Genomic DNA, 14,683 nt, shown 5'->3' with positions numbered 1-14,683 from the left:
GCCAGGCTGGAGTGCAGTGGCATGATCTCAGCTCACTGCAACCTCTGCCTTCTGGGTTCAAGCGATTCCTCTGCCCCAGCCTCCCAAATAGCTGGGATTACAGGCACATGCCACCACGCCCAGCAAATTTTTTGTATTTCAGTAAAGGCGGGATTTCACCATGTTGGCCAAGATGGTCTCGATCTCCTGACCTTGTGATCCGCCCACCTCAGCCTCCCAAAGTGCTGGGATTACAGGCATCAGCAACCACGCCCGGCCAACATCCATTTTCTTAATGGGCCAATGGGTTGCTGGTTTGTAGAATTTTTTAAAATATATATTTTTTGTTATTTTTGTTGTTTGTGTGGTAAATATCTTCTCCCAGCTTATGGTTTCTTTTTTATTGATTTATTTATTTTTTGAGACAGTCTCGCTCTATCGCCCAGGCTGGAGTGCAATGGGGCGATCCCGGCTCATTGCAAGCTCCACCTCCCGGGTTCATGCCATTCTTCTGCCTCAGCTTCCCGAGTAGCTGGAACTACAGGCGCCCGCCACCACGCCCAACTAATTTTTTGTATTTTTAGTAGAGATGGGGGTTTCACTGTGTTAGCCAGGATGGTCTCGATCTCCTGACCTCGTGATCCACCCGCCTCAACCTCCCCAAGTGCTGGGATTACAGGCATGAGCTACCCGCACCTGGCCAGCTTATGATTTCTTGAGTTTAAAGCTGTGTTTTTGACATTTAAATCTTAATCCATCTGGAGTTTATTTGTTTATAATATGGTATCAAGTCTTTTTTAATATCAATAACTTTTTCAACCTTAATTATTGAATAGTCTTTCATTATTAATCTAATATTATGGTTAAAAATATGTTTGTGTTTGTCTGAACTTTTTTCTATTCCATTGGTTGTCTGTGCCTTTGCTGATACTATATTGTCTTTATTATTTTTCTATAGCCTTATAGTAAATCATGGTATCTAGAAGAGTAAGTCCTCTCTTTGTTCTCTTCAAAAGTATCCTGGCTATTCTTGGCTTTTTACTTTCTCGTATACGTTTAGAATCTTGTGATATTCCATGAAAAACTTCATTGCGATTAATTGGAATTGCGTGGAATCTGTAGTTTTATAATTTCCCCTGTGGAACGCCTTCACACATCTTTTGGTAAAGTCTTTTCTAGATTCTTGATATTCTTTGATACCATTGTAAATGCTGTCTTCTTTGTAATTATATTTTCGAATTATTTGCTACTAGTATCCAAAAATGGAACTTTGTATATTAATCCTGTATCTACTTTGTGAAACTCTATTGTTTCTAATTACCTACAGATTCTTCTAGATTTTTTATATAAACAGTCATACCATCTGAAAAACCATTTCTTTTTGAATCTTTATGCCTCATGTCTTATTTTTTTTATTTATTTTTGAGACAGAGCCTCACCTGTTGCCTAGGCTCAAACATTGATCCTCCCACTTCCATCTCCCAAAGTATTGGGATTGCAGGCATGAGCCACCACTCCTGGCCACCTCCTGTTCTTTTAAAGCTTTATTTTATAGGCTGGGGTCTTTAATACGATGTTAATTAGCAATAGTGATAGTGTACTAATGTTTTATTTAGGATTTTTGCACTTAGATTTGTCATAAAATGGGTCTTTGATTTTTCCTTTCTGTAAGTACTTGGATATTGGTTTAAAGTTATGCTGATTTTATAGAATAACTTGGGGATTATTCTTGCTTCTTATTTTGTCTGAACGAGTTTGTATGAAATTGGGATGCTCTGTCTGTTCCTTGAAAATTTGATAGAACTCACCTTAAAAACCATCTATTCCTCCTGTTTTCTTTGGTGGATAATTTTTAACTATTTGATTTTTAAATATAGTATTATGCTTTTTAAATTTTTTGTGAGTCAGTAAAGCTTTATTTTTAAGGGAATTGTTATCCATTTCTATTGAGTTTTTGTTATTGACAAATATTCATAATAATTTTTTTTTTTTGACACATAGTCTTGCTCTGTCACCCAGGCTGGAGTACAGTGGAGCAATCTTGGCTCACTGCAACCGCCACCTCCTGAGTTCAAGCAATTCTCCTGCCTTAGCCTCCAGGGTAGCTGGGACTACAGGCACCCACCACCACACTCAGCTAATTTTCTTTGTATTTTTTGTTAGAGACAGAGTTTCACATGTTGCCCAGGCTGGTCTCAAACTCCTGACCTCAAGTGATCTGCCCACCTCTGCCTCCCAAAGTGCTAGGATTACAGGCGTGAGCCACCATCCCCGACTTATGCAAATATGCTTCCTTTTACATTGTATTATTTTTTGGAACTTCTGTCTTTTGATCAGTTTTACTAAAACATGTCTATTTTGATAGCTGTCTTAAAAGAGCTGACTCTTGGCTTATTTTTTTTTTCCATCTCATTAATTTCCTCTTTAATTTCTGCAGAGAATAATAACCTGTCTCTGAGGGAGGAAGGGCATAGATTATTTCTTGCTTATTCTCTGGTCCCTATTCAGATTGTTGACCAATCCCCAGTTTTTGAGCCCCACACATGACACCCCCCTCAACAATATCTGTTGCCTCCAATTCTGAGCATTTCAGTTCTGCAGAATATTTTCGAGGTTCTCATATGTGTTTCCTTTTGCAGGTCCTTAGGTTATAGCTTTCTTCCTGCTTCTAATTCAGTTCATCCTCCGTAATTCAGTTTTCCAAAAATGTGCTGAAATTTCTCTTATCCTTATATCTTTTCTCCTTTTCTCTTTGCTCAATGTATTCTACCTTTTAAAATCTCTTATTCTCACTTCAGTGTGTTTTGAAAAGGTCAGGAGATAATTACGCATGTGGTCAATCCACCATTTTTTAACCTCAGGCAAATAAATCCTGTTCTAAAATAGGCATTAACTGAACGTCTGGATGCTATTCTTCTGGAAAAAGCAGAGACTGAGCAACAGTGTCTTTCTCTGAAAAAGGAAAATATAAAAATGAAGCTAGAGGTTGAGGTAAGTCAATATTTTAGTGTTCTGTTCTTTTTTATTAACTTACATAGTGTCATTAATTTTAGAGGTAAGACTTTAAAAAGCATCTAATCTGATTAATATTTTATAATATAAACAAACTGAGATTGAGATTTTAAAAGAAAAATAACTGAATCACCTAACTATACAGCAACAGAGGTGACATTTACTTGTTGCATCATCTTTTTTATAGCTATAAGGCCATTCTTTAATAAAAGCGAAAAAAAGTAAGTTGATTTTCACACATGACTAAATACCATTATCTCTTTAGTTCTAGGATATTCAGAGGCATGCTTCTATTTCTTGCCTGTTATGTCTGGGCTAATTTCAGTAATAGATTTAAAATTGTAGATATATATTGTCATACTTTAGATAGGCAGCACCTAAGAGAGTTATTGGAATATCAGTATCATGTTTCTCCAAATACATTTCTGCTCATTTACTTTTCTCTCTGCTTAGCTTGTGGCTAATATTTTTCCTAAGGTCAGAGGCTCCTTTTGTCTTAAATAATTTATGTGTGCTTATTTTTTGTAATAGGATTCTGTAACTAAGATGGGAGATGCACATAAGGAGTTGGAACAATCACATATAAACTATGTGAAAGAAATTGAAAATTTGAAAAATGAGTTGATGGCAGTACGTTCCAAATACAGTGAAGACAAAGCTAACTTACAAAAGGAACTGGAAGAAGCAATGAATATGCAATTAGAACTTTCAGAACAACTTAAATTTCAGAACAACTCTGAAGATAATGTTAAAAAACTACAAGAAGAGATTGAGAAAATTAGGCCAGCCTTTGAGGAGCAAATTTTATATCTGCAAAAGCAATTAGACGCTACCACTGATGAAAAGAAGGAAACAGTTACTCAACTCCAAAATATCATTGAGGCTAATTCTCAGCATTACCAAAAAAATATTAATAGTTTGCAGGAAGAGCTTTTACAGTTGAAAGCTATACACCGAGAAGAGGTGAAGGAATTGATGTGCCAGATTGAAGCATCAGCTAAGGAACATGAAGCAGAGATAAATAAGTTGAACGAGCTAAAAGAGAACTTAGTAAAACAATGTGAGGCAAGTGAAAAGAACATCCAGGAGAAATATGAATGTGAGTTAGAAAATTTACGGAAAGCCACCTCAAATGCAAACCAAGACAATCAGATATGTTCTATTCTCTCACAAGAAAATACATTTGTAGAACAAGTAGTAAATGAAAAAGTCAAACACTTAGAAGATACCTTAAAAGAACTTGAATCTCAACATAGTATCTTAAAAGATGAGGTAACTTATATGAATAATCTTAAGTTAAAACTTGAAATGGATGCTCAACATATAAAGGATGAGTTTTTTCATGAACGGGAAGACTTAGAGTTTAAAATTAATGAATTATTACTAGCTAAAGAAGAACAGGGCTGTGTAATTGAAAAATTAAAATCTGAGCTAGCAGGTTTAAATAAACAGTTTTGCTGTACTGTAGAACAGCATAACAAAGAAGTACAGAATCTTAAGGAACAACATCAAAAAGAAATATCAGAACTAAATGAGAGGTTTTTGTCAGATTCAGAAAAAGAAAAATTAACATTAATGTTTGAAATACAGGGTCTTAAGGAACAGTGTGAAAACCTACAGCAAGAAAAGCAAGAAGCAATTTTAAATTATGAGAGTTTACGAGAGATTATGGAAATTTTACAAACAGAACTGGGGGAATCTGCTGGAAAAATAAGTCAAGAGTTTGAATCAATGAAGCAACAGCAAGCATCTGATGTTCATGAACTGCAGCAGAAGCTCAGAACTGCTTTTACTGAAAAAGATGCCCTTCTCGAAACTGTGAATCGCCTCCAGGGAGAAAATGAAAAGTTACTATCTCAACAAGAATTGGTACCAGAACTTGAAAATACCATAAAGAACCTTCAAGAAAAGAATGGAGTATACTTACTTAGTCTCAGTCAAAGAGATACCATGTTAAAAGAATTAGAAGCAAAGATAAATTCTCTTACTGAGGAAAAAGATGATTTTCTAAATAAACTGAAAAACTCCGATGAAGAAATGGATAATTTCCATAAGAAATGTGAAAGGGAAGAAAGATTGATTCTTGAACTTGAGAAGAAAGTAGAGCAAACAACCCAGTACAACAGTGTACTAGAACAAAAGGTAAATGAATTAACAGGAGGACTAGAGGAGACTTTAAAAGAAAAGCATCAAAATGACCAAAAACTAGAAAAACTTATGGTTCAAATGAAAGTTCTCTCTGAAGACAAAGAAGTATTGTCAGCTGAAGTGAAGTCTCTTTATGAGGAAAACAATAAACTCAGTTCAGAAAAAAAACAGTTGAGTAGGGATTTGGAAGTTTTTCTGTCTCAAAAAGAAGATGTTATCCTTGAAGAACATATTACTGAATTAGAAAAGAAACTTCAGTTAATGGTTGAAGAGCGAGATAATTTAAATAAACTGCTTGAAAATGAGCAAGTTCAGAAGTTATTTGTCAAAACTCAGTTGTATGGTTTTCTTAAAGAAATGGGGTCAGAAGTTTCAGAAGACAGTGAAGAGAAAGATGTTGTTAATGTCCTGCAGGCAGTCGGTGAATCCTTGGCAAAAATAAATGAGGAAAAATGCAACCTGGATTTTCAGCATGATGAAAAAGTATTAGAGTTAGAAAAAGAGAATAAGTGCCTTCAAGAAGAGAGTGTAGTTAAGTGTGAAGAACTTAAGTCTTTACTGAGAGACTATGAGCAAGAGAAAATTCTCTTAAGGAAAGAGTTAAAAGAAATACAGTCAGAAAAAGAGGCCCTGCAGTCTGATCTTCTAGAAATGAAGAATGCTAATGAAAAAACAAGGCTTGAAAATCAGAATCTTTTAATTCAAGTTGAAGAAGTATCTCAAACATGTAGCAAAAGTGAAATCCATAATGAAAAAGAAAAATGTTTTATAAAGGAACATGAAAACCTAAAGCCACTACTAGAACAAAAAGAATCAGAATTACGAGATATGAGAGCAGAGTTGACACTATTAAAGGTACCATTCATTTGAATTCTATTGTTTCAAATAAATTCTTAGTTCAACTCTAAAATACATACGTTAAACATTTTTACACCTTGACGTCAAAAGTAAATTTTTACCATTTAAGCTCAAGTGGCAACTTTCTGAAAAGTGCATTAGACATTTCCATGTTGTATGTCCAGTTTATTACATTTATTTTTGGGGAGTTTTAGATAATTTTTAAATCTTGAGTTTGTAGAAGATTAAATGTTTAGGGGTTTAAATGTCTTGGTCAGAAGTTTATTAGTCGCCAGCAAAACAACTAAACATGAAAAAACTTGAGTTTCATTCTTGTGTGATATGCTTAGTTATTTTTTGTAAAGAGCACTTTTAAGCAAGAGAGTGAGCTGTGGTGGTATTGCTAAAATTTTAGGGTTTTCTTTAAAAATTAAAGATTAAAAATCGTTTAATCTTTTGCTTATTACACATGTATTTAATGTATCAGGTTGTTTATCTTGGCCTTGGTTACTGCTTTTTTTTTTTAATAGTAAATGCCATATGCATAGTAAGGTCAGTATTAATTTTCTGGTCTAACAAGGGAAAATCTGTTGACCAAATTGCTTTTTGTAGGAATTATCTTTGATAATGATTTTCTTATGCTTAACATGATGGCCAGTTCATTATGGAAAATGAATTCTGATTCTGCTTTTTGTTTTGTTTTGTGTTTTTTCCCCCCCTGTAAAATCTAGGATTCCTTAGAGAAATCACCTTCTGTAAAAAATGATCCTCTGTCTTCAGTAAAAGAGTTGGAAGAAAAAATAGGTAACTATGGTTTTACAGATGTTGTCACAATTAATTAGATTCTTGTTAGTGTTAGAATAGATTGGGAAATATAGTAGCCAAATAACGACTTGTTAAAAACACAGTTCGTAGCTGTCTTTTCCTCGAGCTCACATTCTTGCCCCTCTAACACCTGTTTGCCTTCTCTTTCAAAAGTGTTACTTTCTATTGTTTAACCCAAGCAAGATTGGTGTGATTTATAAATGGCTTCCTGATTTATTTTGGATTTTTCATTCATTTAGCAAACTTTATTTAAATGCCCAACCATTCTAGACACTGGTGATAGAAAAGTGGTTGAGGTACAGACCATGTGCTCAAAGATCTCACTGTTGTTTGAGGTGTGGACAAGATACAGTACTAACAGCATAGGAACTTAACACTGTTTTGAGTTAAGAAAAGCAGCATAGAATAGGGTTTTCAGCCAAGCCTTGAAGAATGAGAAATTTTACACAGGAAGAAAAGTATTCTAGGAAGAAGGAAGAGCAGGTGCTTGTGGGTTGACATATAGCATACATCAAGGCACGTACTAGGAAGTTCCTGGAGAGGTAGGAGCCTGATCATAAACACACTAGTATGATTGATATGTAGAGGAGTTAGGACTTTATCTTATCCGTTTATTCCTCACAGTAACTTTATAGGATAGCTCTTTTATTCCCATATAAGAATCAGGAAACAAAGACTTAGAAGTATGTAATGTGCCAGTGATCCCTGAATTTAGTGCCCTATTAGATTAGGGTAAGGGAAGTTGAAGAGTTTAGAATGACTCCCAGTTGTCTATAATGGGTGATTGGGGCAGATTGGGATGTTCAGTTTTAGAAATAAGTTTAAATACCAGTCCAAGTAGAGATGTTAGAATGCTATGCAAATCTGGAGTTAAGGGGAGAGAGCTAAGCTAGAGATAAATACTTGTAATTAAAGAGTGGGCATTAAAAGCCAGGAGAGGCCGAGTGTGGTGGCTCACACCTGTAATCCCAGCACTTTGGGAGGCCTAAGTGGGCAGATCATAAGGTCAGGAGATTGAGACCATCCTAGCTAACACGGTGAAACCTGTCTCTACTAAAAATCAAAAAAAAAAAATTAGCCGGGCGTTGTGGTGGGTGACTAGTCACAGCTACTCAGGAGGCTGAGGCAGGAGAATGGCGTGAACCTGGGAGGCAGAGCTTGCAGTGAGCCGAGATCACGCCACTGCCTTCCAGCCTGGGTGACACAGCAAGACCCCGTCTCAAAAAAAAAAAAAAAAAAAAAGCCGGGAGATTGAAATTACCAAGGGAGTATAGCCAAAAGATGGAGACCAGAGACAGTTCTCCATTCATGTAAAGATAGAGAAGACAGACAACACAGGAAATTGAGAAGGAACAGCTAGTAAGGTAGAAAAACCTGGAACATAAAGTATCTTAAAAGCTAAGGCAAGTGACATGGAAGTGAAAGAAGTGCTTCAAGAGGGAAAAAGCTAGCCATTGCTAGTGCTGCTGATGTATCAAATGAGTACTGAGAACTGACCACTGCCTTAAGCAACATAGAGGTCAGTGTCCATGACATGCTGGAACCAAAGCTTGATTGCAGTTGGTTCTAGAAAAAAATGGGGGAGGCAATGTTTGAGAGCATATATAGACAACTCTTTTCAAGGGATTTGCTATAGGGGAAAAAAAGGCGATGGGACAAAACTAGAGGGACCATGTGGTTTAATTTTTTTATTTTAGAGGGGCAGTGTAGTTTAATTTTTTATTTTATGGGAAGAATAACAGCATGTTTGAGATGTTTCACCTGTCCCCTACCCTCTTTAACTGCTTTCACTATTTGTTCCTGGCCTTAATTTCTTGATGATAATTTTTCTTGTTGCATGTTTATAAAATATTGGGAAAAAATCGACTAGAAAGGGGAAAATTATTGCTGCAGAAGAAGGAGGGAGAATTGTTGCTCTGATGCTTGAGTAGGTAAGGAGACATAAGATGAAATGCAGATGTGGAACAATTGGCCTTTGTTCCACACACAGACACTTCAGTATGGCAGCCAGAGGGAAGGCACCAGTGCAAGTAAATTAATAGGCCAGGACAGAAATTCAGATCATAACTGAATTTTTAGAAAAAAATACCAAGAAGTCCTGAACTCAGGAGTTCAAGCTAAAGAAGTTAACAGAAAGATCAATATTGGGTAGGTAAAACATATTACAGGTTTAGTTGTGAAAATCAGACCCACCAGCCAAGAGGAAGAGTGCACCTATGGAGCATAAATGTTGATCTGCATCTGATATCTCCAGTACTTGATCCTAATTTGCACACTATCAACTAAAGTCCTAGCATACCTGCATTTCCAGGAAATCTAATGAGAAAGAAGTCCTGAAAGCCTCTAATTCCTAGAAACATATGAAACGGCTAGAAAAAAGTGGACTATTTTGGAGGATTAAAGACAACGGAAACTTTTTACATTGTTTGCCTCACATAACGAATAAGCTTCCACTTTAAAAAATGATATTACTGTTTTTACTGCTTATTTTAATATCAAATTACCAATTTTGTGCTCTCAAATAATCTAGGGCTAAAATAAGCAAGTAATTTGAATTTTTTCCTTTTGAGTTCGTATGTAATCCATTTATTTTCTACTTTTAGAAAATCTGGAAAAAGAATGCAAAGAAAAGGAGGAGAAAATAAATAAGATAAAATTAGTTGCCGTAAAGGCAAAGAAAGAACTAGATTCCAGCAGAAAAGAGGTGAGCTGACTTTAAAAAATGTAAGATTCAGGAATCTTACATTTTTAAAAATCAAGAGTTTTTCTATCCATTAAAAAAAAAAAAAAAGCCTCTTTTAATTTTACTTGTGTTTAAAACAGACCCAGACTGTAAAGGAAGAACTTGAATGTCTTCGATCAGAAAAGGACCAGTTATCTGCTTCCATGAGAGATCTCATTCAAGGAGCAGAAAGCTATAAGGTAAAAATAGTCATTTTAATAACAAGTTATAAAAGTTGTAATCATAACTTCTAGGTTAAGAAATGTAGTAGAAATGTAAAACTATTATCCACAAAACAATCACCTTGTGTTTTTTAGTAAATCTTTATTCTGTTTTGGGGTGCAATGTAATAGAATCCTAATATCAAGATTTTAAAGTGGTTAAGCTTTAAATAGTGACTTGCTTCTTTTTTTTTTTTTTTTTTTTTTTTTTTTTTTGATAAAGTCTTGCTCTGTCGCCCAGGCTGGAGTGCAGTGGCTCAATCTTGGCTCACTGCACCCTCTGCCCCCAGGTTCCAGCAATTCTCCTGCCACAGCCTCCCAAGTAGCTGGGACCACAGGCGCACCACCATGCCTGGCTAATTTTTGTATTTTTAGTAGAGACAGGGTTTCACCATGCTGGCCAGGCTGGTCTTGAACTCCTGACCTCGTGATCCACCTGCCTCGGCCTCCCAAAGTGCTGGGATTACAGGCATGCGCCACCACACCTGGCCTAAATAGTGCCTTTAAATTGTTGTTTATAAAAGTGAAATTTTGTTTTGGGATTTCCTAATAAAATCAGTAACAAAAAGATAACCTATTCCTACTGTGATTATTTAATATTGTTCTGGCCAAGTGAGTAAACCTGAAGCTTAAACAAGGTGAAGCATTGTTATTTGGAGGCAATATGCTTGTTTACCTTAGTAACATGAAAATGTATTATTAAAAAGAATTAAAAATTAAAGTACATCAAAATCACTGAATGCAAGATAAACATCACTAGATTTCTTCAGGTATTCATTCAGCAAATGTTAAATGGCAGACTGAGTTCTGAGTTCTGAGGCAGGTTGGAGGTCAACCAAATAGACTGAGTTCCTGTCCTCTTAGGACTTAAAAAAATCCCAATGGCAATAACAGGCAAACATACAAAAATAGAAGATACATACTGTGTAGAAAAGTAAGGTGGGTAGGGAGAAGAAAGTGAGCGGTAATCAGGCGGGATTTGATGAAAAAAAAAATCCCACAGCAGCCATAAAATCCAATCTTAGGAAGCACTTAAATGAGAAGTTTTGGCACTTAATGAAGAAAACTGCAAAACTTATATAGGATGACTATTATTTGAACTATCAGTTCTCAGATTGGTTTATAAATTCTAAGACAAATTCATTAAAAATGTTAGATTTTTTTTGGCTGGATCTTGACAGAATTCTAAGTTTTAAGTAAAAAACTAGCAAGAGCAGCTAAATTTTTTTTAAATGAAAAGAAAAAAGTGACATCCTACTCAAAGAGACACTAAAACTTATCACAGAGTTATAGTAATGTGGTAGAATTCTGATGCAAGAATAGTACAGATTAATGTAGCAGAAGAGATAGATACTTCTGCATAACAACAAACAGGTGCCAGGCTCTCTTCTAAGCACTTTACATATCTCAATACACTTAATTCTCAAAACAACCCCCAAGTATATTACATCAACACTTTACAAGTGAGGACTCTGAGGCATAAATAGATTAAGGAACTCAAAGTTAGAGACTCAGATTTCTTAAGAGACCTCAGGGTCACAGAACAAGTAACAGAGCAGAGCTGAAATTTTAATTCAGGCAGTCTTGTTCCAGATCTATTGTTTCATCAATTAAGCTATACCATCTCAGTAAAATTTGAAACAGAAACCAATGAAGAAAGAAATTCCTTCTAAGGAATTAGGTTTTTATTTCACTCCATATACCAAAATGTATTCTGGATGGATTAAAAAATTTTGTGAAAAATATTTTTTAAAAACCTAGAATGGAATACTAGATCTTTTAACTGACTTCTGGATACAAAAGACTTTTTCAAACTTTAGATACTAAATTTAGGCCAGGTGCAGTTGCTTACGCCTGTAATTCCAGCACTTTAAGAGGCCAAGGTGGGTGAGTCACTTGAGGCCAGGAGTTTGAGATCAGCCTGGCCAACACAGCAAAACCCTGTCTCTACAAAATATACAAAATTTAGCTGGGCATGGTGGCACACGCCTGTAGTCCTACCTACTCTGATGGCCGAGGCACAAGAATCACTTGAACCTGGCAGGTGGCAGTTGCAGTGAGCAGAGATTGTATTACTGCACCCCTACCTAAAGTATTTTAACGAATTACAAAGGAAAAGATTGATAGATTTAACTATTTGAAATTGATATGCCTGATCCACCTTTGGAAGAAATTAATAGATTATAGGGTCTCTTAAAAGGTAAAGAAGCAAGTTCCTCATGTAACTTGTCTTGTGAAGAAGCCCATATATAAATTTTAAATGGGTTTTTTAATGGATTTATAAGATCTTTATATATAAGTATACTAATTCTTTGTCATGTATAAATTTAAATTTTCAAATTTCATTACCATATTTTCATATGTAATATAAACTTACATATAAAAATGTGACAGAATTTAAGGTAGAACCAGAGGTGCTGAAATGTTTAAGAATGTTGATCACTTTTAAAAACAGATATACCTACACTCTATTAGGTTCTTTAGGATGCATCATTATAAAGATACTGAGTAATTTTTGGAGTTTGTTAATTTGGCTAGTTTTTTCAGTGTTCAAATCACTTGTAATAACTTGTATCAGTTTATTAAAAGATCTGAACACAGGAGTCCTAGAGGGACAATAATTTGTAATTATTCAGATGTTTAGAAGTGTCTACCCTACGTAAGGAAAGTAGACTCTTGTATGCATGGCATTCGTTTTTGTTCCAAGACTCCCCTTAGGAATAATAGTTGATTAAAATCAGAATTTCCCATAGGGAGCCATTATTTATTATGCCTTGGCATACCAATTCAGTTTTTACAGCTGTTGACAGCAATTGGAACCAGAATGAGTAAAAACGAGTAAAAATGAAGAAGGCCAGATAGAGACTAAGAGGATAAATATCTCTGATTTCTAGAGGAGCCTACCCAAATACTAAACAAGCACAGAATCTTCTTTCTATGGAAAAGAAAAGACCCTAGTGATACCTCAACTCTGTATGCTTGTGTGCCAAGAAGTAGCAGATTCAGATAAATAAACATAGAAAAACATACTTTGGGAGGCCATGGCTTGAGGATTGCCTGAGGTCAGGAGTTCAAGACCAGTCTGCCCACATGGTGAAACCCCATCTCTACTAAAAACAAAAAAATTAGCTGGACGTGGTGGCTGAGGCAGGAGAATTGCTTGAACCAGGGAGGTGGAGGTTGCAGTGAGCTGAGATCGTGCCACTGCACTCCAGCCTAGCGACAGAGCGAGACAACGTCTCAAAAAAAAAAAAAAAAATGCCAGATTGTAGATTCCCAAGTCTTGTCTTCTGCCACTGAAATCACTAAATGGACAGACCATAAAATCAAAATTCAAATTGTAACAGTCAGCCACCAGTTGAGTCAAATAATTGACCATGTGTAAATGAGAATTAGAAACAAAAGTGAGTTAGTCAAGGATCCGATCTGGGAAGCAAGAGCCAGGCGTGGTGGCTCATGCCTGTTATCCTAGCACTTTGGGAGACCTAGGCAGGCAGATTGCCTGAGCTCAGGACTTTGAGACCAGCCTGGGCAACATGGTGAAACCCTGTCTCTACTAAAACTGCAAATATTAGTTGGCTGTAGTGGCACACACCTATAGTCCCAGCTACTTGGGAGGCTGAGGGAGGAGAATCGCATGAACCCAGGAGACAGAGGTTACAGTGAGCTGAGGTTGTGCCACTGCACTCCAGCCTGGGCAACAGAGCAAGACCCTGTCTCAAAAAAAAGATTTCACAAGCACGATCCAAAAGAGCGTAAATGCCACACAGGACCCAGCAGAGGCTGGGCTCAGTGGCTCATGCCTGTAATTCCAACACTTTGGGAGGCTGAGGCATGCGGATCACCTGAGGTCAATTCAAGACCAGCCTGGCCAACATGGTGAAACCCCGTCTCTACTAAAAACACAAAAATTAGCCGGGTGTGGTGGCACATGCCTGTAATCCCAACTACCCCGGAGGCTGAGGCAGGAGAATCATTGGAACCCGGGAGGTGAAGGCTGCAGTGAGCCAAGATCGTGCCACTGCACTCCAGCCTGGCGACAGAGCGAGACTCCATCTCCAAAAAAAAAAACAACAAAAAAACCCCACCAGAGAAGCCTGCGGAGGTGAGTCAAAGACACAAGAGGTCCAGGTCCACAAGAAGGCCACTGCCAGGCTTCACAGTCCTCTTAGTTAATGTTGTTTCTCTTTTACGCATAGTATCTCAGTGGAACTTCCAAATATAAACTTTGCAAGAAAACATAAACAGTGTGCTAGCAATAAAACCACAATTAGATACCACCTCACATCAGTCAGGATGGCTACTATTAAAAAGTCAAAAAAATAACAGGTGCTGGTAAGGTTGCAGAGAAAAAGGAACACTTACACTTTTGGTGGGAGTGTAAATTAGTTCAGCCATTGTGGAAAACAGATTCCTCAAAGACCTAAAAACAGAAATACCATCTGACCCAACAATCCCATTACTGGGTATATACCCAAAGGAATGTAAGTCATTGTGTCATAAAGACACATGTACGTGTATGTTCTCTGCAGCACTATTCATGATAGGAAAGACCTGGAATCAACCGAAAGGCCTGTCAGTGGTAGACTGGATAAAGAAAATTGGTATATATACACCATGGAATACTACACAGCCATAAAAAAAATTAGATTATATCCTTTGCAGGGACATGGATGAAACTGGAAGCCACTATCCTTAGCAAACTAATGCAGGAACAGAAAACTAAATACCACATGTTCTCACTTATAAGTGGGAGCTAAATGATGAGAACACATGGACACATACAGAGGAACAGCACACACGGGCCTAACAGAAGGTGGAGGGGTAGGAGGAGGGAGAGGATCAGGAAAAATAACTAATGGGTACTAGGCATAATACTTGGATGGTGAAATAATCTGTCCAACAAACCCCTGTGACACAAATTTGCCTACATAACAAA

General features: G+C 36.7%; 1 protein-coding gene across 5 annotated transcripts in view; it reads left to right on the top strand.

The window, feature by feature from the left end:
• GCC2 (GRIP and coiled-coil domain containing 2) overlaps nucleotides 1–14,683 on the top strand; it is a 63,151-nt gene that overhangs the window by 20,102 nt on the left and 28,366 nt on the right. For all 5 annotated transcript variants that reach the window (XR_008651048.2, XM_055243856.2, XM_055243858.2 and 2 more), the window contains 5 exons: nucleotides 2,866–2,970; nucleotides 3,523–5,994; nucleotides 6,708–6,780; nucleotides 9,405–9,505; nucleotides 9,625–9,723. Coding sequence is in view for 4 of the 5 variants with exons in the window: in XM_055243856.2 (XP_055099831.1) it covers nucleotides 2,866–2,970; nucleotides 3,523–5,994; nucleotides 6,708–6,780; nucleotides 9,405–9,505; nucleotides 9,625–9,723 (2,850 nt within the window). In the remaining variant the exon portion in view is untranslated. The remainder of the gene's footprint in view (nucleotides 1–2,865; nucleotides 2,971–3,522; nucleotides 5,995–6,707; nucleotides 6,781–9,404; nucleotides 9,506–9,624; nucleotides 9,724–14,683) is intronic.

This window comes from Symphalangus syndactylus, chromosome 14 (genome assembly GCF_028878055.3).
Source record: "Symphalangus syndactylus isolate Jambi chromosome 14, NHGRI_mSymSyn1-v2.1_pri, whole genome shotgun sequence".
NCBI lineage: Eukaryota > Metazoa > Chordata > Mammalia > Primates > Hylobatidae > Symphalangus > Symphalangus syndactylus.
The sequence above is the reverse complement of the archived record's forward strand: the minus strand, read 5'-3'. Positions and strand labels throughout refer to the sequence as shown.